This window comes from Battus philenor, unplaced genomic scaffold (assembly GCF_028537555.1).
Source record: "Battus philenor isolate CCGP_79_NKW_IND1 unplaced genomic scaffold, ilBatPhil1.0.hap1 SCAF_19, whole genome shotgun sequence".
NCBI classification, from domain to species: domain Eukaryota; kingdom Metazoa; phylum Arthropoda; class Insecta; order Lepidoptera; family Papilionidae; genus Battus; species Battus philenor.
The window spans coordinates 2019810-2034566 of record NW_027181681.1 but is presented as its reverse complement, the minus strand read 5'-3'; the positions used below and the strand labels follow the sequence as shown (position 1 = coordinate 2034566).

General features: G+C 35.3%; 2 protein-coding genes across 2 annotated transcripts; one reads left to right on the top strand and one right to left on the bottom strand.

Moving 5' to 3' along the window:
- Positions 1-213: 213 nt before the first annotated feature.
- On the top strand, positions 214-9771 carry LOC137921624 (linearmycin resistance ATP-binding protein LnrL-like). The gene is made up of 8 exons (XM_068764422.1): positions 214-352; positions 1729-1842; positions 2772-2905; positions 3737-3884; positions 5309-5519; positions 7163-7311; positions 8146-8225; positions 9539-9771. Exons 1-8 carry the CDS (start codon positions 214-216, stop codon positions 9725-9727), a joined length of 1164 nt encoding a protein of 387 aa, XP_068620523.1. The 3' UTR covers positions 9728-9771.
- A 1717-nt stretch (positions 9772-11488) lies between these two features.
- Positions 11489-14604, bottom strand: LOC137921752 (uncharacterized). Its single transcript, XM_068764569.1, has 3 exons — positions 14113-14604; positions 12394-12517; positions 11489-11879 (listed from the first exon to the last, which is right to left on the bottom strand). The coding sequence occupies exons 1-3, from the start codon at positions 14375-14377 to the stop codon at positions 11678-11680; spliced, it is 591 nt and encodes a 196-aa protein (XP_068620670.1). The 5' UTR covers positions 14378-14604; the 3' UTR covers positions 11489-11677.
- Between the last annotated feature and the right edge of the window lie 153 nt (positions 14605-14757).

Sequence of the window (14757 nt, the reverse complement as noted above, 5' to 3'; positions counted from 1 at the left end):
CTATTCGAATACAATACGAATTGGTACAAGTCTAGATTTTTTAATTTTTGTTCCACGGATACTTTACCTCTGTTTTCTTATATTTTTTGTTCTATGAGCTGTGTTTGTTTTACATGAAGTACTCACATGAATAGATCGAATATCTTTAACTAATGTACATAGTTAAAAAAAAACCGAGTTCCAAATTTGAATATTGTATTGTAGAGTCTAGTAATGCTGATGGAATACCAGCAGTTAGATCGTCTATGGAACGCGTTGGAGAAGCGGCACACACTCACGCTACCCACCAGGAAGTACGATTGTCCGGACATTGCCGCCGAAAAGGAATACGTCCGAAACACTATCGCTAGACGTGAGTAAACAAATATCCGGGGAATCCCCTGCAGACAATGTACGAGGCAATATTGTAATAATGCAAAACTGGGCAGTCTCCTGAATAATCGTCATCTCCGAGTGTTTCTTCTTCTTCGTTTCAGCCGATGGACGCTCACTGCAAATCATAGGCCTTCCTCAAAGATAGCCACCATGACCGTTCTTGTGCTACTCGTATCCAGCGACTTCTCGCGAACTTAACCGTCTTCTGTCCACCTAGTGGGGGGGAGGCTACCCGCGCCACATCTATCAGCTCTTACTCCACCACTCAAGAACCTTGATGATGATTGACTATTGCCAATCATGAGATCAATAAGGCTTACCTGCTGCTAGTTACTTATCTGTAGACTTGTTGGTTCAACCCCAACGTTTCAAACCTCCAGTTTTATGCCTCGCATCTACCGTGATATCTATCTACTCTGATCATCGAATTAGCTCTAGGCCTCTTCTGTTCAGACGGTTTTGCTAGCAAATGATCACTAGTAATATAATGAAGAATCAAGACATATAGATAGTTTAGAAATTGTCCAGATACAAATAGAACAACTAAGATAGTCTTTATATTCGTGGATAAATCCAGCATGGGATTCCCCTCCGCTGCGGGGGCAAGGAAAGAGTTATGCCTGACTCCTACCGGCTGAAACCCCTTGGTCTCCTTCAGCATCTTTTGTTCAAACTATTGGAACTCCTTCGCATACTTCTGTAGTTTCAATGGCAGTAGCCTGGTGCCTCAACTCAAGAATAGAGCTGCAGTTTCCCATCCGTTATCATAGACAAGCGATATTTAGCTCTCGCGCCACTGCAGCGCCAGGACACACGTGCAGCGGATCACCCTGAATCCGTCGCCATGGTCATGTTATGGGTTTTTTTCTTTCTCCTGTCCTGGGTACACAAAGATAATAGTTACAATAATAATTTATTTATTAAATTTTCTAATTTAATACTCCTCTTCCTTCAATCTTAACGTCACCACTCATTTCACTTTTGTTCATCATAAATTCTTGCATTCCTTTTCATCCTTTGTATTCATTTCATACCTCGTCTCGTGTTATGGTTGGGCGTTGGAGATCCTATGATAGTCTACAGTGATGGTTAGGTAATCAATCACGTCATCACCATTTCAGCCGTAGCACGTCCACTGATCAGTACATATCTCCCCCAGAGATTTCCTATAGGAACGGTATGAACTTGTATCCACCTAGAGGGTGGACGTACTTTGCTTGCTGGTCCATAATTACCACTCTAGAGCCTTAAGGCTTCAGCGGAAATCAGTTCTCTGCGCTATCTGCCCATTGCCATTTCTTGCCAATCCGCTGCGTTATTTAATTATTTTTGTGTTTAATCTTTTCTCTGCAGCAAAGGAAACTATAAAGGAGGCGATGCTGGTAAGCCGAACATGGAAGGTATATTTTACCCTGTTCAAAGCGAGAACCTTTGCTTTGAAGGACGTCAATTTTTCTGTACGAAAAGGTAATTAGTCAATTTTCTGTCTTTATACCGTCATCACCTTTTCCATCACCCTTTCAGACATACAACATATGTTAATAGGCCTCTTAGATTTCCTTTGAGACCTGTAGAAAGCTGACTAAATCTAATGTCTTTCTACAACCTTAACACACGTCTGTCCTCTCTTTGTTTATTCGAATTTATGTACATAAAATTATATCATCGTATGTAATGTACCTGGTAATTAAATATAGACAATTTTAAAATAAGTACTAATACATTTAGCAGTGATAGTCCAGCGGTAGAAGACTGAGACTTGCAATCATAGGTAGCAGGTGCGTTTCCTGGGATACCATTTTAAAAAAATCACTCTTTTCGTATTAATTATACAGGATTGCCACTGCTTAAATAAAATTTCCAGAGGATTGATAGCAGCGTCCTCTGCGTATCATAATACAACGTTGCGATCATCAATCTGTTTGAGAGGCGTGGTAAATATGGTATATGTCCCCATAGATATCTTTGGGGGAGGCCTGTAATTGCAGTACAATGCGACGGTTGCAAAGACTCTCTTTCTTTACGAAGAAACTTGTCTTAAATCGGTGACGACTTATTAATTATTGTAATACACTTATTATTTATTTCACTTATGATAAATATGTAAAATTAATGTAAAAATATGTAAACAGACATTTCAATTTTGTTAATTATAACGATGAATGTTTACTGTAAGTTTTCCAACAAATAAATAATTAAAAATATATAAATGACTATCTGACAGTTCGTTATGACGCATTTTTTTTTGTTTCTAAATTCAAATTAATGTGGTTGATAATGTGGCGTGGTGTTAATTACCGTAACAAATCAATATATAATTGACAATAAGTGTACAATTTAAAAAAAATCATGTGCAGTAAATAGGTTATATATAATGTAATTTTATTTATAACCAGGTGAATGTTTCGGCGTTCTCGGTATGAACGGCTGCGGCAAGACCACAGCGTTCAAGGTTATGACTCGTAAAGAGTTCGTCACAAAAGGAATAATTTTCGGCAATGGATATTTTGCGAATGAAAACGCTACAAAGGTCGGTACAATTAAGTAAACATATTGTTACGTTCTGTGAGTTCTGACTCGAAATGAAACACCACTGGTTCACAAGGAGTCTTTTATTCACAAATTAAATGGTCACCCTACTTTAACACAAAGTATACGTGCGCTTAATCCAAACTTTGTTTCCGAATCGCTTAGGAAATTACTCTCTAATCAACTTACCAAATAGTCACTTTTATATCACTGATTGTAGATCTTAATCTTTTAACTCGAAAAACAACACTAAACTGTCGACATGTGGAGTACACTTATTTCTACTACGGATAAGGTTCTAGTAAGTTCGAGATAGTACTCGGTTAGAATTTCCGAGAACCGTACACAAAAAGTTATAAATAATTTCAGGGTTACGCGTGTTCTTGATCCTAGGGTTCAGTGTTTAATGTTTAGAGGGTTCTGTAACTCGTGTTTTGTAACAATTTATACATTAAAATAACATGAAGTGCATTAACTAACTAATTTTCACAATCTTGCAGATAATTGTGTATATGTATATATATATATATATATATATATATATATATATATATATAAGTTCTATTTACATATATATATATATATATATATATATGTAAATAGAACTTATTAGGAGTAGGACAGTCCTTAGGTATGGCGACGAAAAGCCTAAATCAAAAACTTTTGACATTGTGTAAAAATTTATTACATGCTTGCATTCAATGCCACCTGACCTAAAAAAGATCATCAGTCTGCATTGTGGTTTGATGTCGCTATTTCGAACACCTTCCTACATCTAAGTATCTCATAATTCACGTGTAAAACAAATTGTAATAATTATGTTATTGTTTAGTACATAAGAAAACTAGGATACAGCCACCAGACGTTCGGCCTGGACTTCTTTCGTTCCGGCGAGAAGAACCTCCGTACGTTGATGGTGCTTCGTGGGATTACACGAGAAGATATCAAAATTGAAAACAATACCTGGTTCAAAATTATTGGTGAGATTAAAATTAAATTATCTATTCTGGTTTTTTTTACGACCTTTCTTTCTTTCGAACATCAACCAACACTTTTGTACACGTGGTTTACTTTCTTCACGTTCTGTGTCGCACGCTTACATACCATTTCGGTATTTATATTGTATAAAAGAGTTAATTGTCAAATTGCTGAGATACTATTTTTATTTATTGATTTAAACTTTTTATACATTTGCGTTAGTTAATATCATAAAATACCTAAAAATAGAATAAAAAAGTCAAAACTTCAAATCGATAAGAAAGAGAATAACAATAAAAACACGTGTAAATATGCTAATGGCTAACTAAATGGCTAAATGCTGTGTAACATACATAATTTTTTATATTAACGCGAAAGAGTTTTTTAAATACTTTTAATTTGTATTGAAATGGTGTATTGTTTGCAATATATTTTTCCTGTTTATTGAGCACGGAAAGTTGGGAGAGCATTGTCGCTATTAAATACGAATCCTTCTCTCAGCTGCAAATCACGACGGCATTTTGAGCCGAGTCCACTTTCCAATTGCCCACTTTTATTTCCTCAAATTTATCAAATTGCTTCCCTCTGGGACGTGGGCCCCATGTTGGGAAACGATGATACAGTTATAAATTTTAATGTATTTTCTACAAAGAAGATTTTCCAAAGAAATCCTTTTTGTTTTTCGTTTTGCCTTTGCATTCTCACCCGCATACAGACGCAGAAAATTAAAGAAAAAAATTGACTACACCAATATCTCACTTTGCGTCGTGGTTACGTTCCAAAAAAACACGACGACGATGTGAAATAGGATTTTCTATAGCAAACCATGTAAAGATCGAAAATAGGTTCCGGGGTTACGAAAATACTACTTTTTAAAAAGAAAATTGAACAAAGTAAACATTTAAAAAACAAAGATAATATAACTCTGCCAATAAATAAATTGGAATAATATTTACTTTTTTTATAACCAGAAAAAACACGTTAAAATTTATATACATTTACTATTCTCTTTTCAAAAAAGCACAACACACTACATTACAACTCACTACGTAATTGAAACTGAACTCCAAAATTAGCAAAACAACGTGAAAATAAAACTGTATTAAAATTGCGTTGATTTTTAGTTAGAAAGAGAATCCCTGAGTTTTGATGGTATGGTGCAATTAGAAACAAAAGTGTAGCCATATTTTGGAAAAAAAATTAAATTTAAAAAAAAATTAAAGTCTATACTAGTTTTACTGTCGCTATGCGGTCCACTGCCACTTAAATTTGCCGTTTCATTAAACTATGTTGCTTATGTTCGTCTATGTATCTTATTTTTGATTCGATCCCATATAAAAACCCCGTTAATAATCCTCTCGTTGAGCTAATATAACATTTATCAAAGATGTATTTTGAAAGAAAAGCTCTGATGTTTGTGTTGAAGGTCTGGAGCAGTTCAGACACTACACGGTGACGCACTACAGCGGCGGCATGGCGCAGCGGCTGACGGCAGGTGCAGCACTATGCGGAGGTGCGCCTGTCATGCTGCTAGACGGGCCAACAGCTGGCGTGGACCCTGCAGCGCGTCGCCTCGTCTGGGAGGCCCTGGAGCACGGCCTCACGTACGGACGCTCCATCATCCTGTCCTCTCACAAGTAAACAAAATGTTTAAACAATTGTCCTTTCATTTAAAATAAACCATCTTTAACTGCTTTTACTTATATGTATTGTATATCATTATGTGACAGGAAAATAACTTCTTGCAATACAAGGGACAGATGGCAGACAATAAATTAGTTAAATATGTAGTAATCTAAACTTTGAAAACATTTTTAAACGGTCTTATTTAGTTCGACCTGTACGGAATTTGTTTATTTGGGTCAAAATTAGAAATTAAAATTTAAGCACCTTCCCGTTGTCAGATTGATCTGAAATTTGGTACACACATTTAATTTAGATGACAGTACAATATAATAAAATCAATAATATTATAAATCTAAGATGGCCGCCGATACAAAATGGTGGATTACGTATTTTTCCTTAACTAAAATCAATATGGGTATCAAATGAAAGAGCTACACTAGTAAAACACGATGATTATGTCAAAATTTAAAATTCAAGATGGATGCCGTTCCAATATGGCGGACTAGGTACATATTTTTCCACAACCACCACAATATGGGTATCAAATAAAACAGTTTATAAACCGTTAGACTAAAAAGTTTTTTAAATGTATTTATTTCTTATCAAATTATCATTGCGCGATTTATTATTTCTAAAACCATTGGTTATGGTGTAACATACATTAATTTATAGTAAATGCGCTAAATATTTACTACTTTAAAGCTTTTAAACTTATAACCAATCATCCTGTGTAAAAAAAATATCGATATTAGCTGCACCAGTTGCTAATTGCACGAGCAGTGGACAGCAGTGCACAGCTGGACTGAGATTTGTGATCACAGGTCGCGGACACGGTTCCCGGGCTAAATCTTTTATAATTCACATTCTGAACATTAATAATGTAGGATGCCACTGCTCACATGTTTCCAGAAAGTGGTGGCAGTACCAGTGGCGTACCAAGAACTTTTGCCGCCCGGGGCGATCTCCAGTTTGCCGCCCTTTTTATTATAAGTCAATCAAATAGTGGTTTTTATAAATTAATACACAAAAATAAATTATTAAGTTATTTAATCAATATTAATTAATACACAGTGTAATTTTTTTTAGACATATTTGTATGCACTCTTATATAATACCTACTCTTCTAGCTTTCATACTAGAAAAATCGTGTATAATGCTCTCAAAATTTATATTATTTGTAATTTCTTGTTCTATTGACAATATTGCAAGATTTTGTAGTCTTAATTGACTCATTGTAGAAGGAAGATAATTTTTTATCAACTTCAATTTTGAGAAGCTTCTTTCGCAACTAGCGACACTGATTGAAATTGTTAAAAAAATTCTAAACAAAATTACAATGTTAGGAACAGAATTTTCATTTATTATTCAAGAAAGAAAATAAATATGAAATGAATTTTACAACTATAAGTAAATATAAAAAATGCCGCCCCAAGGTAAGTGCGCCCGGTGCGGACCGCACCCACCGCCCCTCCCTAGGTACGCCACTGGGCAGTACCGTCCATATGCGTACCATAATATCACACTGCGAGCATTAACCTGCCTGTTAAATATGGCGATGGCCAAAAAGACGACGATGACGTCAAACTATACATTCACCTTATTAAAGCCTTCACAGCTATATTTAATCATTCTGTATAATTTAAATTTCTCACAGCATGGAAGAGGTAGAACGTCTCTGCAATAATCTAACGCTTTTGGACGCGGGAGAAATGGGAGTGATCGGCACTCCGTCGAACTTCAAGCTGTCCTATGCTCGCGGGCACACAGTTTTAATCAAATTACGCGTCGACAGTGTCTTAACTGGTCAGTTTTAAACGTTAATTTTTTTTAATAAATACTCTTTAATATCTGGCAGCTTTGTAATTTTTACTTTTTTTTTATTTCGTAACTAAAAACTCATTCTAAAGTTGTGTAATGTAAATATTGTTTATAGTCTGTGGCGTCGTCGTGGACGCTGAAAGACGCCAAATTCAAGGCATATGTCTCTCCCTAAGATTGACAAAATAACCGGTCTCTATCCGAATCCAGCGTCTTCACAGCATCTGGACTATCTCGTTAGTTCACCTAGTGGTCAACGGTCTATGGTTTGTGTACATAAAAAAAATTACGTCCACTGACATTAGCTTACAAAGAAGAGAATTTTTACATAGTATGCACGCAGTTTTAATATGATTTTTAATAAATACAGTATACGATTGCTGTGAAATAAAAACTGCGAGATGAAATAAGATCTAAAGATAAACCATAGACAGCGATGTGCAATCGATCATGAGTTGGTAGACACAGCTTAGATAGGCTCTATATTAGGTGCATTGAGACGGTATAGTGAAGATCGAAAACGGTAAAAAATCTTATAAAAGCTATAGTTTGCACGTTTACAATATTATTACTAATTGACGTGAAAATACATTTGTCGGAGATAAATGTGATTGTGAATGATTTTTATTACTGGAGCGATATTTTTTTATTTAAAATCTTTTTAAAACGTGAATCTCTTTTAAACATGGGCAATGCGGAATAATGCGTTTCCAGATTTAATTGCGGCATTATAAATCGTAGTCTATCATACTAGATTATTTAAAATTAAATCGTTAACAGGCTAATGTTAAAAAGATGTTGTGTATTCTATGTTCCCAGCCGCCGGAGCGTCGAAAGTGCAGGCTCTGAAGGACTTCATGGCTACGGAGTTTAACAGCGCGCTTAAAGACGATCACATGGTATTTACGATTTTTTTGCCATTTTTTACAACTCTACAGAAACAAGTTTTATACATAAGAAAAGAATATAGGATGAAGTGAAGAGGATCTAAGCCCGGAAAACCCTGGATGCAAGCCGCTTTCAACCGTTCTTTTGGGCCTATGTCCAGCTATGGACGTCTTGTGGCTATTATTATGATGATAATATTAGCGAAGTAAAAGTAGCCATTAAAGACAGGCGCAGGAAATTCACCCATACGGTGTAAAGATAACTTTGTTAAAGTCATAGGTACACACTAAATCAGAGTTCCCCAAACTTTTTTGTGTCGTAGACCCCTTGCCATGTTTTTCCGTGTGGGGTAAACCCCCTACTTACTCCATATTGATTTCCTGTAAATTTCTAATTGTAGTGAAGTTTAGTGTTAAAAACTTAAAGTAAAAACACATGTTAATTTATACATTTATTAATTGAATTTAAATTCAAACTACTCAAAATACTACTTCTAGTTACTTTTATAAATAATTTAAATGTTTTGATATTATAAGATAGTATGATGTAAGTACTATCAGTGTATGTGTTGAGATCCACTATCGTGGACCCTTTTTTTCATTTCATGGACCCCCAAATTTTTTTTCGCTGACGTAGACCCCTTGCAGGTTGTCATAGACCCCTAAGGGTCGATATAAACCACTTTGGGAATCACTGCACTAAATGAATGGAGCTTCCAAACCTATTGTAAATCTATGATGGAAGCCTATGTCTAGCTGTGAACGTCCTGTAGCGTTAATGATAAAAAAACCCCTTGGTTGTCGTAGTGTGACTTTTTAGGGGCCATTCGATCTAAAACGGAACTAGTAGTTGTTCCTTAGTAATGTCAAGTCACATGCCCGGAGAAAACACGTTCGCTTTGTGTGTAAGATAATGGATCCAATATTCAACGTATTAGCCCAGCGGTTAATACTTTCTAGTTCTGTGAAATAATGTAACAGACCATGTCCAGGTCCTGAAGGAGCCCTCATGCTGTTACTGTACGTGTAGGTTATGCATCAGCGCTCTGTAACTTCAAACTAGGTGCAATAGAGGTCACCCTGAATAAGATCTTGTTTAATAATTTTTGTAATAAATGAAAATGTAATTTAATAATAATTTTATTAAACTAGGTAACAGTAAAATAATACGTAACAAACTGACAACGAACGAACATGCAATTATGCATCGCGACACAAAACGTTATTATGAAAATATAAAAAAACAAATAAAAATATAAAGAGGTTTTATATCATCCAGTCAGTCGCCAACAATGTTGCAAAACTACAATATTTTTTTATTCCAGGCAGCGCTGCGGTACATGATTTCGGCAAGGGTGATGTATAGTGAGATATTTAACAAGCTAACCTGTATATCAAGAGATTTTGAGGACATTATTGAAGACTTTGAGACATACGATGGCAATATGGAAGACGGCTTTATGCAGTTCGTTCATGACAGCCGATTCAACTTACGACAAAAGCAGACTTGGTAGAGCCGAAGAACTGATGTTCTTAATTTAAAACTGTAATGGCTGAAAGAAGAGGAGAAATAGGTGTGATGTTTACATTAAACCGCCCGGAAAAACTGAGCGAACAAAAGAAATAAATTAGAAGTAACATGTCAGACATGCGAGCGCTTATCAAAATAAATAAATCTGTTTGACAGCTGTAATAACATTTTTTTATTATCTGTGACCGTCGATGACATATCGTGTTGTAATATCGCGTTCTTTTTATCATTTTTAATGTGTTGCTATTGTATTTATTTATTAGGTTTATAATGTTCAAGGTTAAAATAAATTGTGAAAATAATTTATATGCTCATGTTTTATTTTGTATACTTTATCAGAAAAACTCCTATTCACAGCATAGTTAATACTTTTATTCCACTTTTAATACTCTTATAGGCCAACTAGCATAGTTTCCACTAGACAACTTATCACTTCGATGGTTATCGAACGAGTGACCGAGCTCCCGACTCAATAATCAAAACGCTGTTTCAATCCCACCACTCACAATCCTTTTACTGGAAGTTGTCACAAAATAGTGACGAGGTCGAGTAGTGTTGCTGTTTAAGAAAAATAAAACTACCTTTTATAAAATTATTACAACTTGTATTAAATTCTTCAAATTCAAATTAGAAGGTATATTAAAAAGGTAAATTATTTAAATTCAAAAAAATTACAGAAAACATTATTCCAAAAAATATATCTCATTGACATTTTGAAATTAAATTTCCAGATGATTTTGTTCATAATTGACTAGCTTTTGATGACTGTCCTGTATAATGTTTATTATCCGATCTCATATTATATTAGCGAATGGACTGTGAAGTCACACTGTTCTCTTGAAGACACATTACGAAACTGACGTAAGCAAACACGTTTTAATCAAAAAAAATATTTATTTAATATTAGATGGATTACATCGCATAGCGTCAAGATGTGTATTCCATTTGTTTGGATAATAAATGCCTCAGATCAAAGAAGAGCAGCTTAAATAACTTTTAGGCATATTTTTAACAGAATAAAAAATTACATATATAATTAGCATTGAAATAACATGAAAGTGAACACGGTATTACCAAGATTTTGTATCTGCTATGAAGTCCTTTCAAGTGTTTCAACCTTTTTTGCGCCATGCCCCTCCGTAGCCTTTCTTAAACCCTTACCGCCCGCCCTAGGTAACATGTATGTTTTATAAAAACAAAAGGTTAAACTCGTGTCGAGTCTGCTTTCGAATTGCCCCTTTTAATAATGAAATTGCTCCCCTGTGGAGCGCGAGCCCCACGCTAGGAAACACTCGTGTAATAGTAACTATAATCACAAAAATATTTTTTGAATTTATTTTTGAAATCTGGCAACGGGAGCTTTCTCAATTACACGAAGTCGAGTCTTAGATATATATCATATAATTTTGTATACCTACTACTTGAATGCAGTATGTACTAATAAAGCATATTGTAAGACGGAGAAATAAAAAAGAAAAAAAGCGGAGTTTTTTTATTCGTATTTTGGTGATTACTCTTCTGACAATCAAACTCAGTTTCGAGAAATCGTTTTTAATATCCGACAAACAGCGTAAAAAAACGTATTGTTTGGAGCAACAATTGATAATTTAATTTTGAAAATCGTTTAATGTAGTACAAATTTTTATTGGAATCAGGCGTTACCTCGCGGAAGTCCATCCTAAGTAATAAAGGACCAATATTTAGCCACTTCCGCACATGCAGTGGTAGTCGTGCAATGAAATGCACCGCCCGCCAGCCCGCTGATAAATACGTATGCGGCAAACAATGCGAATCAAACAACCGCCACCGCCAAATTACTCAACACGTGTTTTACCCCTCCACGGGGCATCTTCAGGAGTTATGTTACACCGATTAGTGCCTCTGTGTTTGGCAGAAGTGGCTAAATATTGGTCCTTTTCTTACGTAGTACAAATTACAAGTGTATAGCGATCACACGTCGAGGGGTATTCAGGTACATGTTGAAGTCCAACAGGTTCTCCGAAAGGCAGCGCAGTTGTGGAGGGTTTACGCAGGTAACGTTGCAGTTATACTGAGTGATAAACTTGTTCCCGTTGCCTCCTGAACCGCTGTATATGAACCTCTTGCACACGCCCGCGTGGGGGTCGAAATACCATCTGCAATAAAAACTTTATCACCTCGTCTAATATCCACTGAAAGGCGTAAGCCTCCGTCAAATTTATTTTTAGACGGTAAAAGTCCATGTGCACGTTCATCTATCCTCTGATCTTATCTGATCAAGATCACTAACTGGACTCTTCATTTCCACTGCCTTGAGAAATGCCGAGAATGAGATAGTATGGAAAGAGCGTGAAGATAGCATGGAAAGAGTTTGTCATCTATTCCATAAGACATTTCAAGTCACACGACCTTCGCAAATACATAAGATTGAGAAGGGAACCTATTTCAATTAACTTCGTGTCTTTTATATTAAAAGATATTTTCTCTATTACCTATTTTTATATAGTTACAGACTGCATAGCGTATTCCGGTTAAAAAACTCTCGATTGCAAAAAGTAAACAATAAATATAGACATTGTATGTAATGGAATCAGGCGTTATTTTGCACGACTACCACTGCATGTGCGGAAGTGGCTAAATATTGGTCCTTTTCTTACATAGACCTTGTACCTTAAATACCAGCTTTTGCCGTTTCCTTTTTTCGGTAGTTCAAAACAGACCATAGGTTGTCCCACGAAGCCTTTAATTTCGGCATTCTTAGGTGGATTCATTCCGGTAAAACCTATACCGAGATCTGTAAAAGAAACAATTTTGATTACTTACATAGATAATACATGACGACCACATTGTTGTTAGAAATGGTTAGACCACGATAGTGGATCTCAACACATACACTGATAGTACCAATTTACTAAGATCACACATCGTATAATATCAAAACATTTACATTATTTATAAAAGTACCTATGAAGTAAAAAAAATATTATATATGTTTATAAAATTGTGTAAGTTGTAGGATGTTGGTATTCGCTTTGTGGTCGCAATACATTTTGAACTTGGAGAAATTTACAGAAAATCAATATCAGGTAAGTAGGGGGTGTACCCAACACGGAAAAACATAAGGTCTACGACGCAAAAAAGTTTGGGGAACTCTGACCTAGAGAGCTATACAGATGTCTATGTTTAGAGTTTTGGTGCGAGTTCGAATCCGAAATGAGTAGATTCACAGAAGAATCAAATTCGATGACGTACCTAGAAGAATTGCTCGTCTGATATGGGCGGGTCGCAGTCGACTTCCGTTCCACCAGCAGGTAAAAGCGGCTTTGGTTGGCCCTTCATGAAGTGAACCGACGACTTTATCAAGGTCGTCAAAGCCAGTAGATGCTGGCAGCGCTAGACCGGTGATCGTGGCGAGTTTTAGGTGATGAATGTGCTTATAGTGAGCTATTGGCTGATATGATGATGGTAATAATGACACCTAAATCAAATAGAATGGTAATCATAAACAATGTATAGTGTATCAGGTTTTTCTCCACCGATGAAGATTATTTATCATTTTGTATTTATATCGGTTTCGAGATGGCATGGCGGTAAAATATTACTTCATCGAGTTAGGTAATCTTTCAATACGCAATGTAAGAATGAGAGACATTGAGAAGGACGAAAGATGAGTACAGAAATTGATTAAATTTATTTAAAAATTGTAATGTAAATAAGGATCCTGTCCACCTATGATAGAGGTTGAATGAGAGGTCCCGAAAACGGGGCTAGAAAGAAATATTCAATATCTACGCTCTTACAATACGCTGCCAGATAATTTAAAACTGTCTAAGAACATTTGTGTATTATGAGTTAATAGTATAAGACTTTATAGATAGAAAGCCTTGTAAACGATGTGTTCACCTCCATGCTATTTTAATATTTATTAAATATGTAATTTTAAATACAATACAAAAATATATAGAGTGAATTTCATTCGCCTATTATTTTCGGATGTGTGGCATTTAATATCCGAACGGGTCGAAGACTCATCTTGACTTAAATAAGCCATGTAATATTAAATATAAATATAGATTTTGTTACACAACCTGTATGAGCTCATTTGGCAGAAAAAAGCTTTAAATATTTTATATGTATTTATAATCACCTGTTAAAAGTGATCATTCTGAAACTCTGTTAGGACTTCGTGTAATACAAAGTCTGTGGCAACAAGTAGTAAACAATAACAAATTTTATTTTATGACAGTTAATACGTAGCAATTAAAATTTTTATATATCATGCATTAATTGACAGTAAATGATAAATATATTCACCCCTTTAAAACTTTTACACTAGTTAAATTTTTAACAAATTTGTATTTTAACTTTAAGTACGTAATGATTACACACCTTGCCAATTTTTCGGGAATCCAGGTTGATGTTCTATGTCTATAATATCATCAGAAAACATCGGGTGTTGCGTAGTGGTTTTTTCTGGTACCTGTCTGGTGCCAAGTAAATTTATGAAGCCTATCCAATCTTCATTGTAAGGAGGCAATTCCCAATGTTTCCAGTCCCGAGATCCCGGAGGCGGTCGCAGTAGTGGTGGCGTAACTCCAACACCACAGCCATGAACTGATTTTAAAATATATAAAGCCAAGAAAACATACAACATCCCCGTGTTAGTTTTTAACAATCACACCTTGAACTTTAATTAACAGCGGTAATGAATTGACGATTGATTTTTTGTTCATTAGCTTGATTAGTTTTGCATCATTTCGATTATTTCTTATCGTAGATCGATGTGTACTCGGAGCTTCTTTTCGCATTCGAAAGCAAGCAAATTGTTAACATAGTTAATAATCTCTAAAAATACATTTTCAATTACACTGTTCACCGCCGAATGCGAACATCTAGTTTCCAAAGACTGATTATTTTAACAGATCACAAGACATTTATTTACTATCTTGGCACAAGTATATATTACAAATAATTAATGTTCCTTGACAGTTATTAATTAATGTAAATGATATACGTACACAATACACTTATTTA

Excerpts from the sequence above, each read along its gene's own strand:
- LOC137921752 (XM_068764569.1), bottom strand. The coding sequence starts at position 14,377 with ATGTTGTATGTTTTCTTGGCTTTATATATTTTAAAATCAGTTCATGGC. Across the intron at positions 12,518-14,112 it reads ATTCCCGAAAAATTGGCAAG|ATCTCGGTATAGGTTTTACC; the intron begins GTGTGTAATCAT and ends TTTCTTTTACAG. Across the intron at positions 11,880-12,393 it reads GGCAAAAGCTGGTATTTAAG|ATGGTATTTCGACCCCCACG; the intron begins GTACAAGGTCTA and ends TTTTTATTGCAG.
- LOC137921624 (XM_068764422.1), top strand. The coding sequence starts at position 214 with ATGCTGATGGAATACCAGCAGTTAGATCGTCTATGGAACGCGTTGGAG. Across the intron at positions 353-1,728 it reads CCGAAACACTATCGCTAGAC|CAAAGGAAACTATAAAGGAG; the intron begins GTGAGTAAACAA and ends TTTTCTCTGCAG. Across the intron at positions 8,226-9,538 it reads CGCTTAAAGACGATCACATG|GCAGCGCTGCGGTACATGAT; the intron begins GTATTTACGATT and ends TTTTTATTCCAG.